Genomic DNA, 27,273 nt, shown 5'->3' on the forward strand with positions numbered 1-27,273 from the left:
ATTGTCTCTCGGACTCCGTGTCTGTGGGCAGATGTGTTACCCGTTTTGCGTAAACTCGCACAATTTGGGGGCTCCTGTCCGCAGGCTCTCCTCATCCTGTGCTGCCTCCATCCTCCCCACGTACGCCCCTCCCTGGTCCCTCAAGATGTTGTTGGCAAGTAGCAAAGACAGGAAGGTGCTGTCTTTCTGGAGGACGGAAGGCAGCTCTAATAAAAAGCTGTCATTCACAAATCCAGATCCACTGTCGCACGACATGCATTTTAAAGACCATATGAACTGTTAAATGGCTCAATATGGACATGGGTTTTGCAACTTGGAGATTTTTAACAGCAAGAAGAGGGGGTGCGGGGCCCATGACAGCTCTGGCCAAGGGGAAGTTCGGGTTCTACAGAGAAAGATGACATCTGGGCTCTGTTCCACGGGAGTTTTCACCGCTGCACCTGCTCAAGAAGCCACCGGCAGGGTCCACCCTGAGGCGGGGGCATCCGGACAAGCGTGTTTGTAGTGACAACGCTGGAGTGTCTTCCTTTACAATCTAGCAAATATTTGAAAACTACAAGCCTTGCCGAGCAGCGTCGTCGCCATCTGGGTGTTCAGGATGGTGCTTCGCAGGGGAAGGCTGGGCCGGCCCTAGGATGGGCAGGGAGCGGGGACGGAGGGCCTGCTCGCCCAGCCCCTGCCCCACTGCCACCGGGATGGGGCCTGGGATGCCTGGGCTCTCCCTAATCGGTCCTTTGAAGAAGCCACAAGTGTTGCGCCCTGAAAGGTCACTAGGACGTTTGTGACTGACACTCAGTATACAAGATCCTGCTTATTTCATGGATGGTATCACCAGGGCCCAATCAGGAACTTGGGCTCTGAAATTTAAGGGAGAAAAATGCGTTCTTTGGGAGAAAGCAATTATTGTAGACAATTATTCTGGGGTTGTTTTAGACGGCGCGGAAATAATTAGTCCATTGCGCATAACCCTGTGGTTTACAGTAAACAAAAACATCCACTTAGTGAGAAGATCTTGAGTTTTAAAGGAGGAGAAGCGGGCAAGAGTGGGGTCCGCCTCCCACCCCCACCCCCACCCCCAGCCTCTGTGCGCCTTGTCCCTTTTCGAGATGCTGGAAGCTCAGAACAAAATGGCACCGTTCCTAAGGAGGACCCCGACAGCGCCGGCAGAGCCTTGACCTGGGAAAGCCCCACTTTGAAAACTGAGCCCCACCCACCCACCCACCCAAGAGCATGTGAGTTATTTACTCCTTTTTTTATCCAGTTTGATTTTTATGTAATCAAGTAACGGGGAGAAACCTCAATCAGGTAATGTCTTTCAGAGAACTGTTTAAAAACATCACCTTTATCAGCAGAAATGCCCAGAAGAGGGGATCTCTGATGTCTGCACCCAAATCTTTCACTTAAATCAGTGGCATAGATGTGAAAATAAGAAATGAGAACTAGAAACGGGTTTACCTGCTGCCTGTAACTCCCCAGATGGCTGGTGGAATGTTCTAACTCGGCGGCGCTAACTTACTGTGTGAAGACGAGGGGTGGGGGTAGGGGTGGGGTTTTCATCGGGATGATAAGAAGAGGGAGAGACGCAGCCTCTGAAGAGGGTGCAGGTGAGCAAACAGGGGACCAGGTGTGGAAGGAGGCAGCCCCTGGGCGAGGACGTCCCCGTGGGCAGGTTGCCAGGGTCCCCACTGCCGCCCCCCTGAAAAAAGGCAGAGTGTGTGACAGCAGTGCTGGTGTCCTGGGGTCACCACAACAAATCGCCCCAACTGAGCAACAAACAGAAGTTTGTAACCATTCTGGAGGCTAAAGTCTGAAGTCAAGGTGTTGGGGGGGCCAGGCCTCCTCCTCTGAACGTCTTGGGGAGGGTCCTTCCTGCCTCTTCCAGCTCTGGTGGCCCCAGGTGTCGTCCTTGGCTTGTGGCACCTCCCTCCAAACTCTGCCTCCGCCACCACGTGGCTCCTCTGGGTCCTGTCTTCTGTCTTCCTGTAAGTTCACTTGTCACTGGACGTAGGGCCCACCCCATCATCTCAAGACCCTTAACTCAATCACATCTGCAAAGACCCTTTTGCCAGATAAGGTCACATTCACAGGGTCCGAGCATGACTTATCTTTTGAGGGGACACCATTCATCCCACTACGCAGCCCAAAGCAGGGACAGTGAACGCCACGGAGGGTTGTTGGAACTGACACAGGGGAGGAAATGTAAGTCTGGAAACTGGCTCAGAACCGAACCCCAAGTAGCTGGGTGGGGCTGTGGGCGAGCTGGCATCTCATCCAGGCCCGCGGCATGGAGGAGACCCCCGCCCACGAGGGGACTGGCGGTCAGGGTGCTGCCCCAGATCCAGGAGCTGGGGGCCTGCAGCCCTGCAAGGCTACTTGAACTTCCGTCAAGACGTCTTACAAGTTCTCCCTCTGCCCTCTGTGTCTCCCGACGTTCCGTCCAATCCTTTGTACCACATTCTAAATAATTTCTTCCGACCAGCCTGCCGACCCCCTTTCTCCTCCCCACCAGCCCTCCCCGCTGAGCCCATGCCGGACGCTCACTTCTCTGGGGGAACAAGGCGGGATGGAGAGTCCCGAGGTCTCCGACAGGCACAGGAGACAGGGTGACTGTGGAGGGACCAGTGTTTCCCTGACTCTGCTCTTGCTGCAGGGCTCGGAGAGACTCTCTCACCCCCGGGGTGTTTTACTCCCCAACTCCGGGGTGATGGCGTGTACCCGTGGGTCGCCATCAGGGCTGAATGTGGGAGCTATGCTGTGGCGCCCAGCACGGGGCCGGCACCCAAGTGAGGCTCGAGTCAGTAGACCGTGATTGCCGTCCTGGGTGTCTTGTGTCCTTAGGAAACAGTTGTGCACGACAGGTGCCAGAGGGCTCCTGCAAGGAGGTCAGAGCTGGGCCTCTAGGAAGAGCAGGTGCGCCCGCGGCACCAGCACGGGGAGCGGCGGCTGTGCTCGGGGTCCGCGCCGCGGGCCTGTGACCTGGGAGGGGCCGGTTTCCCATGTCTCTGACTTGGGTTTACATTACTGGCTGGGATTCTTTCTAAATGCTGCTATTTTGTTTAAAAAGAATGAGAAAAGGAAAATACACCCATGGTTAGAAGAAAAAGAAAACCCTGCAGGAGAGAAAGATGGAAGGCGGAAGGTGCCCGTTCCCCCCTCTCGTCTGAAGGCGGCCAGTGAGCCCCCCCGACGGAGCACGCAGACCCCTGGTCAGCTGGCATGTAAATTAAATTAGGTGGACATTCAAGTAACCCTGACTCTTGGCTGACGGCGCATTCTCATTTTTATAAATACATTTTTAGTAATAACCCCCCAAAACAAGAGCATAGATGAGCATTTGCACCCCCTTCACGGCCCCTCCCCCACACCCTCTCCCCACCTCCCACTGCCCCCTCCCCTCCCCCCTCCACCCAGGGAACCCCTGTCCTAAATCACCCCACTGCGCAGCCCCGCTTGCTGTCTGAATCAGCCTTGTCACATCTGTGTGTTTCACTGAGAAGTAGGTATCCTTTGGTTTTGGTTATCTTAATTTTCATAAATGGGCATCTTTGTATGTAATCTTTGGACACTTACTGTTTGTCACTCAGAATCATACTGGCACATCACAAAGCATACCTTTGCCCCCCAGAGCACACTCCGTCGTACCACAGTCGGCCCGCCCCCCTGTACGTGGACTTCAGGGTCTGCTCCACGTCTCTGCGGTTGTGAGCCGTGGTCCCCGTTTCTGTGGACGCACAGGTGAGAGTTTCTCTCGCTTGGGTAGAGGCTGAAGAAGTCAAACGTACCACATGCCACCATCACACCCAATTACTCTCCAAAATGGAAGTAAGAAAATACACGCCCATGAGCCGCGGCCAGGAGCGCTTGGTCATCGCGCCCCTCCCACGTGTGGTCGGGCCGGGCTGGGCAGTGTGCGCGCGGGACCCGGGCCAGCGATGCGCGACTTACAGGTCACATCTCCGTGAGTGCTTAGCGCCACGTGGGTGGCCTGTCACACCCCTAGTCCTGCCTCCTGCCCGTTTCTCTGTCTCGTGGTTGTTATTTTTAACACAAATGGATCTACTACATCTTCTGCTACGGCTTGATTCTTGAATACGTCCTGGACAACGGATGGATGTTCAAACGTATCGTGACAATTGATGGATGTTGCGTACGTACACACACACAGACGCACACAGACACATGTTCTGCACTTCTGTGGTCTGCTTTTTTTCATCTAACAGCATCTTCTGAAGCAGTTTCATAAAAACAAAATATACCAAAACATAACCTTGATTATGCTATTGTGTGAGCACAGCATACTATATTTAACTAATCCTTTCTGTTTGGATGTGAAAGTTGTTTCAGTTTTTCACAATTATAAACAGCTTTGGGATAAACAGCCTTGAAGTTAAATCTTTTTATGTTTGAATGTCTCTCCCCTCAGGAGATATTCTAAGGAGGAGAAGCGTCAAGTCAGGGACATACTCTAAAAGCTTGGAGGGTGTTTGGTCTGGTTTGGTTTGGTTTTTGGGGGCGTTTGATTTTTGTTTTCAGAGAAAAAAAATAACTGAAGGTTGTTCCTGGCAAGGGCAGGGTGTCAGCCGTGGCCCCAGCGCAGGCCGGGCAGGGGGGAGGCCGAGCTGGGGGGCTGGGCCTCTCCCCCGCCCGGCGCAGCCGCTGGCGTCCGTCCCTGATGCCCGCTGTCGCGGGGCCGCCTGTGTCCCAGCGAGCCCTTCCATCTCTTGACGCAACTTGTAAACTTCTGCTCGTCGTGGTCCCTCGCGCCGGCACAGAGCGGGCGCCTCACCGATGCTGAAGGGCTGTGTGGGGGAGAGGTTGGAAGAGAGCCGGCCAGCGTGCTCCGGTGCTTGTGGAGATCCGGACGTCCCGCTGCGCCCAGGGACGTTTGTGTTTGTCGCACATCAGGGGGAGAGTCGCTATTGGTGTCTGGTGGGTGGGGGGCCGGGGGGCTGCTAGACATCCCGCAAAGGCACGGGACGGCCCGCCACAGAGGGGCCCCAGCCCAGACTGTCGGCAGCGCCGAGTTCGAGAGACCCCATTCGAGGTCACAAGACCACTTCTTCCTTTCCATTGTGTCATTTTTCCAAATTTTCTTTGTCATTAAGAGTTACCTCTGAAAGAGTTGTCACGACTAACATGGGCTGGGAGTGGGGAAGCAGGCACGACTCTCCTGCCCGCCAGGTTTCGTGCTTGGGGGAAGTGCCAGTGCGCGTCTGCACGCGTCCTGAGACCCTTGGAGGCTCAAAGAATGTTCTAGAAAACTCCCTTGCGGTGTGCGCACCCTGATAAGCCACACAAGTGAGCCTAGGAAAGCGGGAGTTTACCCAAGCAGACAGAAGCAGCATCATTTGGGGGGTGGGGGGCCAAGGCTGTGTGATGGGGCGGGAAGCAGGCGGCTGGACCCATGGGGCTCGCACCCGCAGCATCACTGCTGACGGGTCAGCCCGGGTGAGACTGGCCGCCCCGGCGCCCATCCACCCACTGAGCCACTCTGTGGGGCGGGGGGACATTGCCAGGGCGGACAGGGTCCCCACCACTCAAACCCCACTCCCACAGACTTCGGGGGTGCCCCATCCGCACATGGGGCTCCGGGTGTCTGAGCGGAGGCAGAGCAGCGCATCCCACATCCTCTGTGCTGTTCCTGCAGGAATGTTCCCTGGATCCGGGATATCCGTGCTTGGGGAGGAAGACCAGTTGTTCCCACTCCTCCTCCTCCCTCAGGGAACATAAGCAGAACAAGCTAGGTTAAAAATGGGGAGACGGTATTTTTGTGCTGGTGGGCGGTCCTCCTCTGGGCCCCGGGGACAGGCAATCCCAGTGGAGGACGCGTCTGTCCCTGATTACCGGCCCTGCGTCCGATTTGCCTGCTTCAGGCAGCTCTCCTAGGGCCTGCCCGGCCACGTGCACCCAGCCGGCGGGGTGGGAGGGGCACCTTGGCTGCAGGGTTTGGGGGATCTATTTCTGCTGGGCACCCCTCCCTCTCCCTGCATCCAGCAGAAGACGCTGAGAAGCCAGTGGAGGAAGCAGCCCTTTGTCAGCAGTGCACAGAGAGCATCCCGGTAAACGGGCAGCCGAGGAGCGCAGCCTTTCCCCGGGCTTCCCCGGGCCTGGCACGCCAGGGGCTGTCCTGTGAGCTGTGACGCCTGCTGGAGTCTGGGTGCATGGAGCGGGGTGCACGGCTTTAAGCTTCACCCTGGGCTCTTAGAAAACCCAGAGAACCTCACAGAGCAAATTCACTTTGGGTGGAGACCGTTTGTGCTGCAGAATGTGGGTCAGGGACACCCTGCAAGAACAGCTCTCCAAAAAGAACCTGAAAAAGAATATATACAACTGAATCACTATACTGTACACTGGAAACTAACACAGCGTTGTAAACCAACTAGACTTCAAGTAAATAAGTAAATAAATTTTAAAATATTAAAGAACTGCTTTCCACTTCTAAGCACAACTAAGGTTTGGCCAATGTAGTGTTTGGCAGCAGAGTGGGGACATGCTCCCCCCACCCCCCCTGTCCCCCCGGTGGTGGGGAGGGATCTGGAGCTGGGGGTCTGCAGGTGCTCGCTCTGTGACGCTCCCAAGCCCCCGCACCCACTGGGTGTGCGCCCCTGCGGGGAGCCGCCACCACGGGGAGCCGCCATCACAGAATGCGCAGGACTCTGACGTTATTTTCCAGAGAACTGAGTTCCCTGAATATGAAAATTAACCTTTTTTAATAACAAAAATGATATAGTCCATTGAAGTAGGGCTGGATTTATCTTGTGACAGTGCTTGTCACGGCCTTGAGTATTTATTGAGTAGTTTTAAAAGTTCATTAAACTCGAGAGATTAAGTGTTGCCCTGAGCAGTGGCCCATAAAGGGGAAATATGGTCCTATTACTTGGTAAAATGTTGTGCTCTGTTGTTAATCCAGCTCCCCTGAGCTCCCATCTTCTGAGTCAAAAGACATTTTCCCGTGCTGTTAAATCTGACATTTTCAAAGAATCTCAGACTGTTTTTCGCGGCACTCACCAGAAGCTCAGTATTGCACGTTTACTTCATGAGGAGTTGGGGACAGAGAAACACGAACCTCCCCCCACCGCGTTTCTCCAGAAATGTCAAATGCATTAGCCCTCACTCCTCCCACCGCTGTTTTCCCGTGTCGCTTGACGTGGAAATAACGCGGTGCCCAGCACAAAAGCTGCCCCATGGGGAGGAAGTCGCGGGAGCCCTCTTCCCCCCGGGAGAGGCTCTGGGTCCCGGCCGGGTGCGCCTGTCACCCGCCGGAGGACCAACAGGACAGGAAATGTGGGGACAGCAGCATGTTTGCCACCTGCTGGGCCCAGGCGGTGATTAGTGCCATTTACTTTGCTTTCTGTCTAAGTCAGTTCCCGCTGAATCTCTGTAGGAAGGTCCTTTTTATTATCTTGTTTGACCTGAGGGCCTTTGCTTTCTACAGTGAAGTCTTGGTAACATTGACAACACTGTTTAATCGGTCCTCACGTGAGCCAGCCTGGGGTGGCCTCGTCTCTCTCTCCCCTGATGGGGGCCCCCATGTTCCTTGAGAGAAAAGCAGGGCTGCACTTGGCCTCCGTCAGTGTGCAGGGCCATGGGGGCTTCCTCACCAAGCATCTGATGCATGGTGAGCGACCCCCCGCCCCTCTGATCTGGAAGGTCCCTGGGCACTGGCAAAATTAAACCTGGAGCTTTGATTGGAGGCAGACGGGGGCGTGAAGATGCTCTCAGAAAAGTGGCTCTGAGTCAGCGCCAGCCAGGCCTACGTCCAGTACGCCCACCGCTGGGCAGGTGTTTGTTGAATGACTATTGCAGCCAGGCCCCATGTTCAGTGTCTGCCCCGTGGCTGTCAAGTAAGGAGGACCCAGGGTAGAGCAGGGCCAGCATGAATTTTGGAGGGACCCCGGTTGTGCACCCCGATCACTCTGTCATAGCAGAATAAGCACTGGGTTCTTGTGAGGATCAGATGAGCTAAGGCATGCATGAAGGTGAGCACCATGCCAGGGATAAATGTGCAATAATTAGGGACGACGACCCCTCCCCCCCAGCAAATGCCAGCACTCATTAAATCCGTGCATGTGCCGGGCGGTGGTCCAAGCAGCACTCTAGTCTTAGCGCACAGTGTTCAGAGTATTGTAGATACTCTTACAATGTACATAACGGGAATATTGGGCCCAGAGAAGTTTAGTAACTTGCCCAAGGTCACACAGCTAAGAAGCAGCAGAGTCTGGATTCAAACCTAGGCTGTCTGACCTGGAGATCATGCAGTTAACTGTCAGCTGCTTCCGCCTTCCCTACCAAGCTGGGCCTGGGCTCCACCTCCATGGCACTCCCGCCGCCTGTAAGTGGGTCTGTGATGCACCTGGCAGAGTAGGAGTTAGCCATCACCACCCACATCACCGCCGTCGTCATGGTGACAATAGTTCCAGAATGGTTACAAATTTCTGTTGTAAGTGTTTGCTCCCCACCAAGGCTGTCCCACTGCTGCCTGTCTCTCAGGGGAGGGAGGAAGTGGCTCTGGGAATGGCTGTATTTCCATAAAGAAAGATTTTGCTCAGAGCCCTTAGAGACTTGGCTTTCTAAAACACTTTCATGTTTCCACTTTGGTAGAGACTTAGGGCCATAAAAGTCAGACCAGCCCCTTCCTCTGAACTGTGCTGTAAGAACAGGGTGGAAGGTGGTACCACAGTCCAAGGGAGGCGCCAGGGAGGGGTGAGGACTGTGGCAAAGGGGCCGACGTGCCTTTGTCTGAGCACCTGACATTTTGAGGCTTTGTGAAAAGAAGACCCAGGGGACTCATGACTGCTTCAGTGATTCCCAAACCCCGGAGAAAAAGATCTGACCACTTAGGCCCAAACACAGTTATCTGTCACTTTATACATTATTTGCAGGAGCCCTCGCATTACTGTCATCTAGATAAACACACAACAGAAATGGACGCATTAAAAGATGAGAAAAACAGATGTTTACTTAACTTAGAGCCTTTTGCTGGAATATATACAGTGTTATTAATGCATGTATGGCACTGTTAGCCACGTTGCTAGTATTCTGCACACCCAGCTGTTAAAGGTCGTGCTGACTCTGCTATCACTGCGTTACCTCAGGGCACAGCACACGCTCCGCACGGGCTCCATCACTAATGGGGTGGGGTAAATCCAGATTAAATTTGGGTCGTCTCATTTATTTCAGATATTTTAGATGATTCCATCAAATCTGCTTTGTTCTTCTGTGGTCTTTAACCTCATAATGTGGCCGATGGACAGCTTGGATTGGGACTAGAGGTAGGGCCACTGTATCTGGCCCTCTGCCTGTTTTTGTAAATAAAGTTTTATTGGCACACAGCCAATTTGTTAGGTGTCATCTGTAGCTGTTTTTATACAACAGCAGAGCCGAGTAATGGCAACAGAGACCATATGGCGCTCCAAGCCTGGAACATTTGCTGTGTGGCCCCTTCTGGAAAGAAAGAATGACTCCCAGACCCTGGGTGCACCGCCCTGACCCACTGGGGGCCTCGTTGCAGATCCAGACCCTGGCTCCTCCCACGCAGGTCCTGCGGGCAGGGCCCCGGGTCTGCGTTTCACTGAGCTCCTCAGATCGCTATGACAGGCAGGAGCAGTCTTGGAAGGATCCAGAAAATGCTCTGGTCCCCATGACATCCTGATGGTAACAACTGGTGTGCACCCAGACCTGGGAGGCCAGGCTGAGGGGCCGTTTCTCCAGCCCACCTGCTGCCCAGTCCCTCCAAGAGCACCATCCTCGGACCATCTGCGCAGGAGCAGTCCAGCCCACCTGGGGCGCTCGAAGCAGGTGCACATCCTGCCGCTACCCCCGCCGGCCTGGTGCGCAGTCTGTTGTTCAGCCCACGCCAGGCACAGCCCCGGAGCCACTCGGCTCGTGTGCTGGTCTTCCCCCAGCTCAGCCCTCCCAGGGTGTGGGCTCAGAGCCCCACAGGCCAAGCGGAGGCATCAGAGGGGTGATTGATCCCGCCTGTGGTCCCACATCCGCCCTGGGATGCGCCCCCGGGGGCTGGACCCCCCCAGCACTGGGGAGGGTGTGACAGGAGTCTAGCAGTTTTCTTGATGTACTTTTTAATACTACTTAAATCTTTAAACTCGGTGAAAATTATCTTGATAAAAGTACTCATTGAAATACGGAACATCTAGGAAGACTTAAAATGAAGCCTCTTTGGGGTGGGGGGTGGGGGGCAGTTTCCTTTGGGAGGCGGGAGGCTGGGCGGTCCCAGGAGGCTGTCAGGATCATTCCCTGGTCTGGGCGGCGGTTTCCAGGTGGGTTTGTGAAAACCCACTGCATCTGCACCCTTGACGACTTCCGTGCTTTGTTGCATGTATTACATGCTTTCCTAGACGCGCGGGTTTTGAAACAGAGGCTTTTGAAGGTGGGCCCGAGGTGACCTGGAGTGCCCCTGATGTGCAGACAAGACTGAACTGGAAGCCTGTGCCCCGTTCTGGCTGTGCCGCCCTGAGACGTGGCCCTTCTCACGAGTCCCGTCTTGTTCTTCAGCGAGGCGTTGCATTGCAGGGTTGTGTTATTTTTCTTTTCTTGTTTAAAGTGTTGATGTGTGGAATTTAAACATTTAAACTACACTGCAGTTTCTGTTAGGAAAAGAAATAATTTCTGCCTGAGGAGGGGCCCCCACCTGGTTGGCGTCTGGGCGGGCAGTGCCTGCGGGGCACCGGCACCTGCCCCCGGGAAGTGGCGGCGGAGCGGGCAGACGAAGAGACGGAGGGATGATGGGAGTCTCACACATGTCAGGGTTCAGGGACCAGGTCACCGAGACATTCTGTAAAAGCCTGGCCATGTCGCTGTTACTGTTTTTCAAGCACGCTTCGTCAACAGGAGGGACTTTTCACCGGGGCCGGGGCTTCCTGTGGGATGGGAACCAGGGCTTGGGCAGTGGCCGGCTCTGCCCACCATGAGCTACAGAAGCTGGAGCTCGGCTGTCAGGAGTGAGCATCCAGGAGCTCTTTCTGCAAGACTCGCTGGCTGTTTACGTTTACAGAGATTCGCGTTCTCATATTAGCATTGAATGAGCATCCAAGTGGATCAGTCTTGCTTATTTATCTTGGAATTGATGAGGTACCTCGAAAGATTTTCAGCTTTAAATATTGACGGAAGCTTGCTTTTTGCATTATGATAGATTTGCATCCTGGATTTTCACAGCGGAGGTAGAGGAGAGATGATGTTCCCAAGGGTGCTATTCACAAACGAAGATCAGAATAATGTTACTTGAGACGTATATGGGTAAAGCGAGCAGGAAGGGCTTGGCATCAGTGGGGTTCTCAAGAGAAAGAGAGCCAACAGGATGTGTGTGTGGAGAGAGGGGCTGACCTTAAGGCTTTGGCTCACGTGATGATGGGGGCCTGCAAGTCTGAAATCTGCAGAGCAGGTTGGAGGCCCAGGGAAGAGTGGCTCCGATGGATGGTGCAGTTGCATCGGAAGGCAGTCTGCTGGCAGAATTCTCCCTTCACCAAGGGAACGCCGTCTTTTCTCTGTTAAGGTCTCAGATTAGGTGAGGCCCACCCACATCATGGAGGGCCTTGTGCTTTGTTCAGAGTCTACTGATTTCAGTGTTAGTCTCACCCCCCAAATACCTTCAGCTGGAGACTGGTGCTGGATGGAATATCTGGCCCAGCCGAGCTGACCCACGACACTAGCCACCCAAGACTTGGTCTGCTTCCATGGGTTCACTAATGGCTGAGGTTGGAGAAACCACTTGCCTCTTGAGAAAAATAAGCAGTGTTGTTCTGCACGAGCCACTGAAACTTGATTTAACAAGAAAAATCGCACCCACCGAAGGGCGAGGGCAGCCTTCCTCCCCTGCCTGCAGCCTCAGGGGACTCCTGTGCTTTCAAGCTCCAGAAAGCCCCAGCCGTGGCCCCGAGCCCACCTCCCCGCGTGGTGGCCCCAGGCCTTCTGTGTAAACAGGGGAGGCATGCCCCCCCCAAGGCTGGACACCCATGCCTGGGGCCAGTGGAATCCAGCTGAGCGAGCGTTTATTTTGCCATGTTTCTCGGGATTGTCCATTCTGTCCTGATGCCTTTCAGATGCAGTTTCCAGGAAAGCATTGGCAGGGTTCCAGACTGCCTTTCTCACTAAGATTCATCCTCGCTTTTGGAAAAGGTAGGCAAGTGTCCATTTTCCTGTGGGTTTTCTTGCCATACACGTGTTGTGCACGCTTTTGTTCAGAAGTGATGTGGAGCAGGGGTCACAGTTCCTGAGGGTGAGCCGTGCTCACTGAGCATCCCCTGTGCTCCAGGTACCTTGCCAAGACCCCCTGAAGTCAGGTGTGGCTGTGAGTCTAGTTCTGGCTGGTAGCCAGTGGGCAGAGGTGACATTTATCATGCAGTGGCCATGGGTTCCTACCAGCGGGCGGTCCCCACAGTGGTGAGGAGTCCACAGGTTCCAGGCCCGTTGGTGGCACAGGTGTGGCTCCTGTGGCATCGATGTGTCATGGGCGACCACAGACATGTCAGAGGCAGTCTGCGCAGGCTGGAGAGCTCCTCTGCAGCGTCTGCCCTGGCTGTTCAGCTCTGCAGCGCAGAATGGGTTTTATCCTAACGAGTGTCTGCAGAGAGTTTTGGTCCTAAGGCATGCACGTGTCCTACCTGATGGGCGTTAGACCAATTCACAGATGGAAAAACGGAAAAGCTAAGCCACATTTTCACTGGTTGCCATGGTGGAGTCTGTTGGAGAGCATCCTTTTCCCCTTTCTTCCTTATTTATAGATCCGCAAGTTCACTCAGGACAAATAATCTACCAGCCAAAAGACTTGTTTCCCAGGCTCCCTCATAGCCAGGTGTCACCACAAGGCTGAGTTCTGCCCAATGCAATTATGCAGGAAAATTTCGTGGGACTTTTGAAAACTTGCCTTTTTTTTTTTTTTTTTTTGCGAATTTCCCCTTATGCCTCCCCCTCAGCCTCCTTCCTTCCTCCTTTTTTTCTGTGTAGAATATAGAAGTGATGGCTGGAAGTCCAGCAGCCGTCCTGGACCATGAAGGGACTTTGAAACTGGAAGCCACATGTACACAGGGCAGAGACACAGAGGAGGCTGAGTCTCCCCCACTCTGCCGTCCCCTGTTATCCCCTGGATTGCCCATCTCTGGGCTTCATTTACATAAGCAAAGACAGCTTTACAAGCCTGAGGTAGTGTCTGCATGTACAGTCAGCCGAGGCCTGATGCAGCCTTTCCTACTGGCTAACTTACTTTTTCTGGACCTGAGGAGTGGGGGCGGGGGGGCGGGGGTGGTAATGGCCCCGGTTGTTGCTTCACTCATCTTGGGTTGTTGTCATGCTCTGTGTCGTGTGTCACCTCTCTAGAAGTCAGGACACTCTGGAAAGTGACCACTTTGTGCCACCCCCTGTGCCCGCCCTTGTGGGTGCAATGACTCTAATCACGTAATCTCTTGGAAACTGGGTAGGCCGAGTCCAGAGAACGGGAAGGGACCCTTTTCCACATCCCTTATTTCTGCCCAGATCTCAGGGTGTCACTTTCTGAGGCGCCCTCCAGGCGGCCATGTGCCTACATGTGGCTGTTTTCCCCTCACAGATTCCCGTCTCAGCATCTTTTTTCCAGCGGCTTCTGCCTGTGGTCTGGGTTTTGCATGGGACACCTTTTTCTGAACAGATAACAATAAATCTTACATGTCTTTATCCCCTAAACCCAAAAGGCAGTGGGGAAGCCACAGCTTTGACTGTGGAGTAGCTCCCCAATACGACAAGATGGATGGCAGGACAGTTTATCAGGAAAAATCTGGAAATCGCAATGTGCGGTCTTCAGCTCATGTAAATATCTCCACGTGTTATTCTTAATTAATTATATTTTATTGAAGCAATTAGGTGACTGACAAGCTCAGTTAAGGACTAATGAGAGGACCTCGTGCCTTCACGTGCTGCTGCTCCGAGGTGCGGCGGGCGTCCCGGGGGCCGGGCGCCGGGCGGGGAGGACCTGCACGTGCTGCAGGGGAAGCCACGGGCGGGGGCCCAGGACCGCGGCCCCCACCGCCCCATCCACGCGTGCTTCCCTGCTGCTCAGGGAAGGAGGCCCTGCTCTTTCCCCCTTCAGTCCTCTGCTCTTCTTCTGTTTGCTTTAATTTCCGAGACCAGCGAGGACACTGGTGAAGTCCTGAGCGGTGGCGCTTCCCTGGAAGCTGGGTTCGTTTGTCTAACCGTCACACCTTTCACTCGCCCCACGATGGTAGCGTGGCTTTGTGTCGAGGCCTCAGGTAAATTTCACACCTCCTGCCTTTTCTGAGATGCCGGGTGGCACTAGAAGCAGCCAGCGCACCCGGCGCTGACCTGGGGCTCCGGGTCTTAACTGTGATCACGACGGTCAGAGGGGGAGGCGTGGTTATTCTTGGCGTGCCTTAGATAAAGGAAGGGAGCCCACGTGGACGGGACTTCGGATGGAAATAGTACCCTGTTTTCTTATGGACGAATTTCCTGTTAGTCTGAGTCCTCTCCTAAGGGAGATGCCCCGTATCCGGGGCTTCAGGGATCTGCAAGGGGGTCGGGGGAGAGCTCATTCTTTTCAGGAAGAATGTCGTTGAGAAAACCGGGCAACGTTTCCACCATCGTCTCAGATACGTCATCCAAATGCCTCCTCCGGCCTGGTGTGGCCTCGTGAGCACACTGAGAGCTCTGCTCCTCTGTGTCTTGCATCTGCCTCCCCAGGGGGTGCAGGAGCTCGGGTCCCACTTCCCAGAGGCCATGCCGACCTCGCTCCGCTCCGCTGCCCTCCTCGGCCCGGCCATTCCCTCTCACTCTGTCCTGTGAAGACGTACTGCTTCCACACCCCTCATTCAGGAGAGCCCGCACTTCCTCAGAGTGCTTTGGGATCCCCCACCCCTGTGCACTGGAGTTGCCCCGTGTGGCCAGAGTCCCACATCCCAGAGACAGACCTCGGTGTCTGCTTAGGATCTTAGGGACTGAGATCAACCCTGTCTCAGAAAGTGAGGAATAGGAGATGAGAGTGGAGGGACCCCCCACACAGCCGCGGCCCTAATCCCCGTGTTCATGTCATTAAACTCGTTAATGTTCTCACCTCTGAGAGATCTGAGGCTGAAATATAAGAATGATCCAAGGATCCAACTCCTGGTAGTTGTTCAAATAAATAGTTCTCAGTGAAGAAGTGGTAAGATTGTGGTTAGAAGTCACGATGATGTGAGCAACTGTACTCTTATCAACACCTCATGAATAGTGCTGGAAATCAGTGCAAACACTTTGGACTAGGGTTTGCCAGCTTTCCCTAAAACCAAGCAGAAATTTCTTTGTGAAGTTCTCTAGAAATGCTATTCCTGGGTATAGTCCCAGGAGAAATGAGTGCATATATCACAATGAAAAAATTAGTTTTAAAAATGTTCAGAATGTTCATAGAAGCTTTATTCATAGCGTCTCAAGACTGGGAGCTCCCCACTGTACACACACAGGACGGCGGGGAGAAAGACCAGGGCAGGTCCATACCGCAGGGCGGAGCTGCTCGCGGGGACACCGGTGAGCGTCAGTGATGGTGCGCTGAGCAAACGGAGCCACACTCACAGGGCACGTGCCAACCCCTCCAGTCACGTGACGTCTATGAGCAGACCAAACTAACCATCCCTGTTTCCTGTGGCCGCTGTAACACATTGATACAGACTGAGTGGCTCAAACACCTACATTGATCCCTGCCATTCTGGGGGTTAGATGTCTAAAGTAGGTCACGGGGTCCTGCTCCTTTGTGGGCTCCAGGGGAGAATTGTTTCCTGGCCTTTCCAGCACCTAGAGGCTTCCAGGCTCCTTGGCTCCCAGCCCCACATCACTCCGTCTGGGGCTTTTGCCACCGCGTGTCCCTCTCTGACTCCGCCCCCTTCTTACAAGGACCCTTGTGATTACACTGGGCCCGGCTAGAATTCAGGATAATTTCCCATCTCAAAGTTATCGTCGTCTGCAAGGCCCTTTTGTTCTGTGGTCACATCTTCACAGGTTCTGGGGACCAGGACGTGGACATGGTTGGGGGCCCTGATTCTGCCGCCCACACTGGTTGACGACAGTGGGATTGTGGGCTGCTTGGGGGCTGTTGCCTGTGAATGGGTGGGAGGCAGTGTTCTGGGACGCTGGCCACGTTGGAGATGTGCACCCCGGTGTCATCTGCCCGGGCACGTGTGGCTGTGAAAACGATCAGGCTGCCACCTGAAAACCAGTGCACAGCATTACTGTATCCGTGTTACATACTGGTGCACATTTTTTAAAAAAGAAAAAAGTTGTGGTCAGCCTCCCGCCAGATTCTGCACTGGGTGCAGCTGACACTCGCATGGCGGCGGGATGAACGGGGAAGAGCCAGGTTCCGGTGTTCATTCGCCCTGACGGAGCTCGGGGTCTGGGGCACAGGGTGGGTGGGGAGTGGGGTGACATCCTGCCTTACAGACCGTCTTTCCTCCCATTTCATGCTGCTTACAAATGCCATGGGAGCGACGTGCTTTTGGAGGGTGGGATAACCTGTTCTTTCAGTGGGGCTCCTGACAGCCTGCAGAGTGGAACGAAGCTCTTTGTGGTCATTAGTGCCCCCGGCCCCTCACGTGTCTTCAAGCAGGCCAGCCAGATGGCGGCCAGGGGCCCGAGCCCACTGGGACCACACACAGAACCTGTGCCTTTGAGGACACCGACTCCCACTGGCTTCTCCACTCCTGAACCTGACATTTAAAGTCCAAATCGAGCAGGATAGAAAACCGCCGGGTGGTCGCATCAGAAGGAAGGCCGCGTGGACACTTACACGATGTTCTTGCCTTCCAAAGCCCAGCATGGACTGCGCGGACGCAGAGGGCTTCACAGTCCAGCACGGCCTTGGAACAGCCTGCGGGCACCTCGGGGAGCGAGGCCTTGACCTTGAGCTCCTTGCTCATCTGGTACCAGAATCAGAACCATCAGACATTGAAACAGCTGGGACTCGGAGGGAGACGCACTCCGCCCCCGGAATGCTCTTTAAGTAACTTCCATTTTGAAAGGGTTTCCTCCCTCCCCATACGGAACTAAAATGTCTTCTTCACAGATAAATATTTCAGACCAGACCAACTCATCTGGATCAAATGTTACCTTTTTAAAGATGCAAATTGAAAATTAAGCATCAAAACACAAGTGTTCTCCGGGGCCCAGGACGGGCTTCAGCTCAGCCAGTGCACGTCGGAAAGGGGGCCCACGGCCGCCACCAACCTGGGGTGGAGCTCGCTGTGTGCTACTGCGTCACCTCGTGTACTTCAGAGTTGCTTTAAAGAAGAAACAGGGTAAGAACCACGAAGCACAGCTCAAGCAGGTGCAAGCTGCCATGTGTGAGAGACAAGCCCCAGGAATCCTTCCGGAAAGACCTTAGCAACTCTAGCATGGCAACTTCCCTGTGGCCCTGAAATGCCATTTATTTTTTAGTGTTCCCAATTTAGAAACTTTGAGAGGGGATCCATCAAAGCTACCAAGGGTGTAACATTAAGTAGCTAAGAACGTTCGGTGCTTTAGAGAACTAATCATCGTAGTTAGTGTCTGGGGGCTTTTAGCACCACAGGCTCCCTGCCCAGACCTTGCATGAGTGTCATGTCATCCCCTTGTCCCAGATAAGAACTAGGAAACTCAGGGAAGTGAAGCAGCTTGCTCAAGGGCACACAGCTCGGGGCTGAGCAGGAATCTCAACCAGTTAGTCTAAGTCCTGAGATCAGGTGGCTTCCGCTCCTATACTGAGGCCAGACAGGCTGCAGTTGTAGAGGAGCCTGGAGACACTTTAATGCCTTTCCTTTAAGTTTTTGTAAAAGAGTACCTGTGACCATCCATCCACACAACCGCTCAGCTGCCTGTCCATTTACTCACCTGGGCAGCCATCTGTTTACTCACCCATGCATGCATGCATCCACCCACCCACCCATCCATCCATCCATATATCCATCCATCCTCCATCCATCGTCACCAATCCACCCATCCATCCACTATCCATCCACCCATCCATCCACCATCCATCTATCCATCCACCATCCATCCATCCATTCATCCACCATCCATCCATCCACTCATCTATTCATTCATCCATCCACTCACCCACCCATGTACCTATCCATTCACTTATCCATCCACTTCTATCCACACACCCACCGCCCTGATGCATTCATCTATCCAGTTACCCATTCCTCCACCCCCCCCACCCATGCATCCATCCATCAACCCATTCATTCATCCGCCATCCATCCACTTACCATCCACCCATCCTTCCTAGATATTGGGGATTCTGCATCAACAATGCTAACAAAGTCTCTACTTTCATGAATCTCATGTTCTTATTGTTCACTCTTCACCACCCTGTACCACCACCCTGTACCACAACGGGAGGCCATGCAGTGTCCTGCTAAGACCCCTTAGGCCCACCTAGTGTGAGTCTGACTTCAGAACTGCATCGGTCACTGCCGTGCGGGGGTAGCTCACTCCGAGATGTCAGACCGCGGCAGAGAGCGCGCCCACATGGTTGCCGTGGCACAACGCCAGGTGAGACTCTCTCTTCCTTATTTGAGTTTGCACACAGGCAGTGCCCCACAGGGCCATACAGCCCGGCTTCCACACACAGGCTCAGCTGCTGGCGGGCGCACGGTGTCACTGCTTCACAGATGCCACCAGCAGCCGCCGCTCTGACACAGCCCGCCATGTGCTCTGCGTCTCTGCTGAGCAGCTCACTTCATGGAGTGCTCTCTGGTGCAGAGCACGTTTTCAGCTAAAGAAATAAATAAAAATAAAAATAGAGTGAGCGGTGAGTGCGGGCCTGGAAGGGAAGGAGCAGCGGATGGTGGGGCCGGTGTGTGGCAGGAGCGTGTCAGCACGTGGACGGAACACTGCAGGCAGCCGCTGGTGTGGGCAGGAGGGACGGCGGCTCAGGCGAACACTGGTCAGGCCTGCAGGGTGCCTGGCTGCCGGCCCACTCCCTGCTCAGCGTGGTCTGGCAGGAGGACCGTGGATGAGGCGACTTCTCAGTGTGACCACAGCTACCTGACTTCACCTCTCCGAGCCTCCTGCCTCATCCAAAAAGAGGTGAGTAAGTTCCCCCAGCCCTTAAAGCAGAAGACCCTGGCCTCTCTCCCTGTCCCCCAACCCAGCGCCAATGAAGAGCTTCGGTCACTGATACGACTGAGCCTCCGCTGCAGGCACCGGCCACTTCCTCTTCTGCTTGCCCCTGCCTGGTTCATCAACAAATCCTGGGAGGCAGTTGAGTATCTGTCTTCAGTCTAGTCTGTACCAAGGGGAATTTCAGTGAATGGTAACAAGAAAATCTGGGCATGAACCAGTGGTGACTGGAGCTGGCTTGTAACCCCTCCCCAGAGCCAGGGCCATCTCTCCCCAACTCTGATCATTAATGGCACGTTGGAGCTTGAAACTGGCCACTGAGGGAGCAGCTACATCGTGGAAACTGGCAAATGCTACAAACCAGCCTCCTGCGCAGAAAGCCGGACGTCAGTGTCCACCAGCTCCCCACTGGCTTGGCCGCCTGGGGTCTTGAGTCCTTGCATGGCATCCCCTTCTGTTTTTCTGACTCAACTCAAAGTGACTAAAGAATAAGAGAGAGGGGGGTGGGGAAGGGATTTATTGGCTCACAGGACAACTTTCCACGTGTTGCCCCTTCCCTAGATCCGGGGGCTCCAACTGGCCTCAGACTGGTCTGGCTCCACCCCCACCCCCGAGCCCGCTCAGCAGGCATGGCTGCGCCTTGTCCCTGCCCTCGGGCAGCTCATGCCACTTGCTGCAACACGAGACCATCTTGGGAGGAGAGGGTGTCCGGGGGCCCCTGTGTGTCTTGCAAGTCTGAGGCAGAGACACGTCCAGCCCACTGTCACGCCAGCTTGTTACAGCCACTGTCACCGGCAAGCTCCGGGCAAAGTGTGATCTGATCCCCGTCTCGCAAGGGCAGCAGTAAGCCCTGCGGCTGTGCCGGGGTCGAGGGTGGGGCTGCTCTGCCGTGGCCGGGGGGCTCCTCCTGTCCGCCGTGCAGGAATTAGTGTTTCTCAGAATCATAATTCTGATTAGAGCCGCAGTCAGAAGTTTCTCCGGTGGGAGAGGACTTTGAAAAGCCTACCTCTGTCTCCTTGTTAGAGTCAGCAGGTCTCCTGAAAGTCTGGTGAGCGGCTGGGCCGGACCCACGGCCCCAGGGAACGCCCGCTCAAGGACCGGAGCAAAGGCCCGTTGCCAGGTGTGCATCGGCGCCGGGAGCCCCTCACCAGCCAGGCTTGGGGCATCGAGGGCCTACGTCCCTCCTGGTGGCTCTCGGGCCCAGAGGAGGCGGGGCCATCTGCCAGCTGGAAGTTTCAGGACCGCTGGGAGCTGGGTGGTGTTCAGAGTCCCCTCCAGCAGTGGTTCTCAAAGCAGGGTCCCAGGCCAGTGCCATCAGCATCACCCAGAAAATGTTGGAAACTCACATTCTCGGCCCCACTGAGACCTACTGAATCAGAACCTCCAGGGGGTGGGCAGAGATCCGAGTGTACCCCACCCTGCGGCGCCACCCAGCCAAGAGTGATGCCGCCACACAGCGACTTCAGCTGTCCTCGTAGCCACGTCCGAAAAAGGAAAAGAAACTGTTGAAACTGATTTTTTTAATCGTGGTAAATATACAGAACATCAAATTGACCACCTTCACCAATTTCAAGTGCACAGTTCAGGGACATTAAGTGCATCCACACTGTTGTGCAACCGTCCCCATCATCCACCTCCAGAACGCGTCCATCTTCCCAAACTGAGACTGTCCCCGTAAACACCATCCCTGTTGCCCCTCCCCCCAGCCCCTGGCGTCCACCAGTCTACTTTCTGTCTCTGATTTTGACTCCTCTAGGGACTTCCTGTAAGTGGGATCACACAGTGTACGTTTTTTGTGTGTGCCTGGCTTATTTCACTGAGCATAAAGTCTTCAAGCTTTGTCCATGTTGTAGCATGTGTCAGAATTCCCTTCCTATTTAAGGCTGAATAATATTCTATTGTATGTATATACCACATCTTCTTTACCCATTCTTTGGTTGATGGACACTTGCATTGCTTCCATATCTTGGCTATTGTAAATAATTCTGCAGTGGACCTGGGAGGGCAGATATCTCTTCTAAATCCAGTTTTCAGTGTCTTTGAATAAATACCCCAGAGTGGGATTGCTGGATCATATGGTAATCCTATTTTTAGCTTTGTGAGGAACCTCCCTACTGCTTTCCAGAGTGGCTGCAACAATTTATAATCCCACCAACCGTGCACAAGGGTTCCCTTTTCTCCACATCCTCAACAACACTTGTTACCTCTTGTCTTTTTGATGATAGCCACTCTCACAGTGTGAGGTGGGATCTCATCGTGGTTGTGATTTGCACTTCCCTGAAGAGTAGTGATGTTGAGCATCTTTTCATGGACCTGTCAGCCATCTGTACGTCTTTGGGAAAATGTCTATTGAGTTCCTCTGCCCACTTTTTAATTGGACTGTTTTTGTTTGTTTGGGGGGCTTTGTGCTTGGATTCTATGAGTTATTTATATGTTTTGGATATTAACCCCCTATCAGATAGATGATTTGTAACTACTTTCTCCCATTTAGCAGGTCACCTTTTCATTTTGTTGATGGTTTCCTTTGCTGTGCTGAAGGTTTTCAGTTCAATGGAATCCCCCTTGTTTATTTTTGCTTTTGTTGTCAAATCCAAAAAAATCCTCTCCAATGTCAAGAAGCTTACAATCTGTGTTTTCTCTAAGAGTTTCATGATTCAGGTCTTAAGTTCAAGTCTTTAAGCCATTTTGAGTCAATTTTTGTGGATGGTATAAGACAGTGTACAGTGTCATTATTTTGCATGTGGTCGTCCAATTTTCCCAACGCATTGAAGAGACTGTCCTTTCCCCATTGCATAGTCCTGGCTTTTTTGTCATATGATAATTGACCACCTATATGTGGGTCTAATTCTGGTGTCTCTAATCTGTTCCACCAGTCTCTGTGCCTGTTTTTATACCAGTAAATTACTATTTTGATTACTACAGCTTTGTAATATAGTTTGAAATCAGTCAGTGTGATGCCTCCAGCCTTGTTCTTCTTTTTTAAGATTATTTTGGCTGTTCAGGATTTTTTGTGGTCCCATATAAATTTTAGGATTTTTTTCTATTTCTCTGAAAAATGTCATTAGAATTTTGATAGGGATTGCAATGATTCTGTAGATAGTTTGAGCAGTATGGAAAATTTAACAACATTAAGTCTTCTGAACCATGAGCACAGAATATATTTCCATGTATTTGCGTCTTCTTCAATTTCTTTCATCAATGTCTTATAGTTCTCAGTGTACAGGTCTTTCACATCCTTGGTTAAATTTATTCCTAGGTATTTTATTCTTTTTGACATAATTGTAAATGGGATTATTAATTTTTCTTTCTGATAGCTCATTATTAGTGTCTAGAAATGCAAAAAATTTTTGTGTATTGATTTTGTACCTTGCAACGTTACTGAATTTGTTTATCCTAACAGTTTTTTGGTCAAGTCTTTAGGGTTTTCTATATATAGTACCATGTCACTCAAAAATGTGATGGTTTTCTTTCTTTCTTTCTGATTCAGATGCCCTTTATTTCTTTTTCTTCCCTACTTGCTCGGGCTAAGACTTCCAATGCCGTGTTGGACTGAAGTGGTGGGGGGGAGCCCTTGTCTTGCTCCTGATCTTAGAGGAAACGTTTTCAGTTTTATTTATTGATTTGTGTTTATTTTATTTTATTGAGTTATAGTCAGTTTACAATACTGTATCAATTTCCAGCGTAGAGCAGTTTTTCAGTTGTACACAGACATACATGTATTCATTGTCGCATTCTGAGTTTTCAGTTCTCTATGATGTTGAGCGTGGTGTTAGCTGTGGGCTTGTCACGTGTGGCCTGTGTTATGTTGCGATATGTTCCTCTATACCCACTCTGTTGAGAGTCTTTATCACGAATGGATGTTGGACACAGTTTACTGAGTGTGATTCTGGGGGTGTGGGTTTATACATTTTCATTAAAGGCAAGTTTTTGAGGGGGTAAAATCTGAACGGTGTTTTTCCTGACTCACGGCCCTTGGGGAGAATTGGATGTCTGTACACAGGTGTGGGGGGTACATGTCTTGGGCACTGGCCCAGTTGTTGGGTGGAAACAACTTTGGGCCCCAGGAGAGGCTGAACTGAGGAGGTGTTTGGAAAGACTCACTCAGGATGCAGCAGGACCGGCCAGCCCGGCGTCACTCTCAGTGGAGAAGGACGTGGCCAGCAGAGCTGACCAGCAGCTTCCGGTGAGACCCAGGTTCTGTGGCCACTTCCTTCTTCTTAAGAAAAAGCCTCTGTTGAGGGCCATTCTCCCCTCTCGATCCCTCCCTCTCCCTCCTCCCGCTCCCCCTCGCTCCCCACCCCCCTCGCCCTCCCCCTCTTCCCCTCCCCCTCCCCTCCTCCCCCACGCTCCTTGGTACCAGCAAGTCTGCAGAGGTCCTGGCTTCTACTTTGAACCAGCTGTGCAGCGTGGGATGTGCAGGGACGTGCCAGCTGTTTCCTCTAAAAATAGCACAGTGTGAGCAGCCACGTCAGGTGCTCCCCCTTCTGAGTCGACGTCACCAGCAATGGGCCGTGCACCCTGCCCGTTCCCGGCAGCAGCACTATTATTATACGTGGGTGTCTAAAGGTGCTGAGACGGGGGGGAGGTCACTAGATGTCTGCCTCTCAGGTCGTCAGTTCCTCCATCGCATTGTTTGTTTCAAGGCTAAGACAGTTCCGGGAGGGCTGGAGACAGGTGATGTGCGTGTGTGGCAGTGGGAGGGGACACACGCGAGGACCTGACCTGGTCCCCGCGGCCCCACGGAGCTCGGGCTCGGGCAGCCTCTGTTCTGCAGGCGCCGCCGGAGTCAGGCCCCCTTCCCGTGTGCGCAGCGCCGGCCGTCTTAGTCCAGCAGTCCTGCCCCTGACAGCCGGGCCATCTTCACACTCAAGGCATGTTTAGAAAAGAAGGGCACCATCTATTTATTAGGTTTTCTGTCTGGACACTTTCTACATGCAGAAACCACATGGGTCCACCTCTTACCCTGCAAGCTGCCGTCTGCTCCCGCGCTCCCGCAGTCCTGGCCGCTCTCGCTGTCCCTGAGCCCAGGTCTCCTCCCCGGGAACCCTGTGCCTTAAAATACCGAGTAGTGACATCAGCACGTTTATAAATACACCCAGGGTGCATGCCAAAAAAATCCTTCTGTCAGTGGAGGACTTCAGACCTGGAGTCTGGACACAAATTCTGAACTGCACCAGGGCTCGGCTGGGGTGGGAGGCGTGGGCCCACCCCTCTGCCCTCTCGTCAGACCCCTCCTGTGCCGGCCCCACCCTCCTGTGCCGGCCCCACCGGCCTGGGCCGTGCAGGGAACTCTGGCATCTTGGCTGCACTGGCCAACAGCAGAGCTCTCATGGCATCTACCACAGAGGCCGGGTGTGCGGAGACCAGGGCTCTTTTCCTCTGCCTCCGGTTGGGTTTAATATCGCAAATGGACTTGGGTGAACTTGTTCGAATCGACTCAAATGACGCTTTGAGAAATTGCACTTGCGGGAGACCTGGCGTGGGGTTTCCTCTGCTTGTGACTTGCATCAAGTCCCTTCTTTTATTTGGCAGGTCCATTCGTCATTTGCTTCTTTTTTTCACTTTGAGATCTACACTCTTAGACCCTCTGATTTCTACATCATTAATAGCACCTTGCTCGGTCCTGATAAAATATGTCCTTACCTCTCTTTGCACCCAGGCAAACAGTCATGAATGGATGGTCCTGTCACAATGCAGGCTAGACCTTGTCAACGGCTCCTGGAACCTTCCAGCCCCTGGCCTCCACCTGCTTCCCCAGCTCGTACCTCGTCACTCCTCATTGCACACTTGTGCACGTGCGTGTTAAATTGTGTGCAGACTGACACGTGTGCACACGCACATACCACAGACTCGCGTGCTCACGAGGTGTGAGGCGCCTTGAGTACGTGCAGACATACAGGTGTGAGGGTGTTAGTGCACATAGATGCACAGACAAACATACAAATGAACACACGTGTATTCACACAAGCGGAAAACTGACCCGCCGCCTGAGAGCCCGTGGGGCCCCCTGCAGGAGAGGACCCGTGACCTCGAGCTCTCCCCTGTGCTGGAGCATCCGAGGAGGACGTGCAGAGACAGGCTCCGTGCCAGGCCCTGGGCACCAGAGTCAGGCACACCCCTCCACGAATGAAGGTCTGCACAGGAGGGCGACACTCAGAGAGGCCGGCCTAGTTGGATGGGGCCGTGCAGGGCTGCAGAAAGACGCTGGGTGCTGTGGGGGCCAGGGGAGGCCCTGGAAGAAGGGCCTTGAAGCTGCATCTTGAGTGGTGAGGGTTATGGGTGAGAGGTGGGGCGAGGGAGGTGGGGATGCAGCTGAGGACGCAGAGCAGAGCTTTGGGGTCAGGAAGCTCCAAGGGGGGACCCTGGACGGCCCTCCCTCTTCGAGGGTTGTTGCTGCTGCTCCACCCACTCACCCAGCACATGTGGTCCTTTGAGCCCCACAGGCGGCGAGCACTCCATTTTACAGCCAAGACCGTGCCGTGCGGTGTGCAGGGCCCGGACTGCGGCGCTGGGCTCGCCGCAGCCCCTCCGACAGCGCCCTCGCTCCCGAGCGCTGCCCTCACCGCGGAAGCGGGTCGGGCGGAGGACAGCGGTCGGAGGGCAGGTCGGCCCCGAAGCTGGAGTGGCCAGTTGCCCAGCTTGGAGCAGCTGGGGTGAAACCAGGGAGGGGGTGTGTGAGGGAGGGTCGGCAGGGGCCTGGGCAGAGCACCCAGCGGAGGCTGGGAGCCTCAGCACGGGGGGGGGGGGCGGCAGGGGGGCTGGTTCCCGTGTGACTGTGGGGAGGAGGCAGAGCCGGGGCTGCAGCAGCCCTGAGGCCAAGCCCAGGAGAGGCCCTTGAGGAGGGAAGATGGTGCAGCCATTGCCTGTGAGAGGAGGTGAGAGTCTGCCGGAGGGGAGGCCCCTCAGCCTCCCAGTCCCACGCCCTGTAGCCCCGAGGCCAGCGGTTCTGGTCGGCTCTGCCTGGGGCGGGGCCGCCCACCGCCGAGCGCATCAGTGGCCTCGGCCCAACCGCGAGGCAGAAGCCCGTTCACCGTCTCTGTCTGCTGGTTCAGGGAAGCATGACAGGCGCTCAGCAGTGCGTCCCTCCTGGGTGAGACCAGCAAGGAATCTGCAGCTAAAACACTGACGAAGAGGTATTCACACTGTGAGGAAACAAACGCAATAAAATGAACAGGACAGAGGCGTGCGTAACGTATTTCATGGAGATTACTAGTTTTTTTTTTTTTTTTAATCTGTCAGTTAAAGGAATAATCCTATTTTTCCACAGAGCAGAGTGTTTTAATCCAACTGATTGTGATTGAAGTTTTGCTTGGGAAATACTCTGGCTTAATGTACTAAAGACGAGAATACAGGAAAATGTAGGTGTGTATGAACAGCAGTGGACACTGCGAGGTCCTGCAAGGTGTTACCTGCAGCTCATACACACGCTGCCGTGTGGCGCAAGCTCAGTGAATACGCACCTACGTCACGCTGACAGGGCTGCAGGCTGACGGTCCAGGTGGGTCCTGGATCCCTGACAGTCCAGGTGGAGCATTGCGGAGTCTCAGCGTCTCCCTCAGTTCTGAGCTTCAGAGGCTGCAGAGGACGCTTGGCCTGTGCGCCAGCTCCTTCCCCGTCACCTGCACTCCTGTTCCGTGTGTCAGTGGCTCATGAAGGTGATACAATTGCCACCGAAGTGGCCGATGACACTGCGATTGTGCTGCGCGGGCTTGGATGTCCCAAACTTCTGAAGAGGGTGGCGTTACCTCGCTCTCCAAGGTCAGCTGGGTTGTCGACGCCACGGAAGGTGTGGCCAGGGAGGTTCCCGAGGAGGACAGACGCAGGAGCGAAGGTTTCTGCCTAGGCTTCTTCCCGGGCTGTCCCAGAGCTCAGGGCAGAGGCAGGGACGCCTTTGGGTGATTAGGGTTTCAAAATAGAGACACTCTCTAAGTGCAGGTCTTTCGTGTGAACTTCTATGTAAAGCCAGCTGTTGGCTCCTGGCTAGTTGTGGTGATTTTGCTGTCACTGGTTAGCACGCCCCTCGTAGGTGGCGTTTTCTCTAACGAGGTCTGTGCCACTCAGCTGTGACCGAAGGGAGCCCTGTGTGCACGATGGCTGTTCCGGGCCTAATTAGGAAGGAGAAAACCAGAGGAGTGGGGGCTTCACGGGCTGGCACCTGTGGAACAGGCGGTTAGGACAGCCTTGAAGCCACGTGCGTAGCTT

At 54.0% G+C, this 27,273-nt stretch overlaps 1 protein-coding gene across 5 annotated transcripts in view; it reads left to right on the forward strand.

The window, feature by feature from the left end:
* The window catches only part of CDH4 (cadherin 4), a 465,223-nt gene that overhangs the window by 90,792 nt on the left and 347,158 nt on the right, over positions 1–27,273 (forward strand). For 2 of the 5 annotated variants that reach the window (XM_074347529.1, XM_074347528.1), the window contains one exon: positions 12,057–12,132. The exons of the other annotated variants lie outside the window; for them this stretch is intronic. In XM_074347529.1, coding sequence (XP_074203630.1) covers positions 12,057–12,132 — 76 coding nt within the window. The remainder of the gene's footprint in view (positions 1–12,056; positions 12,133–27,273) is intronic. 5 annotated transcript variants of the gene reach the window in all.

Source organism: Camelus bactrianus, chromosome 19 (genome assembly GCF_048773025.1).
Source record: "Camelus bactrianus isolate YW-2024 breed Bactrian camel chromosome 19, ASM4877302v1, whole genome shotgun sequence".
NCBI classification, from domain to species: domain Eukaryota; kingdom Metazoa; phylum Chordata; class Mammalia; order Artiodactyla; family Camelidae; genus Camelus; species Camelus bactrianus.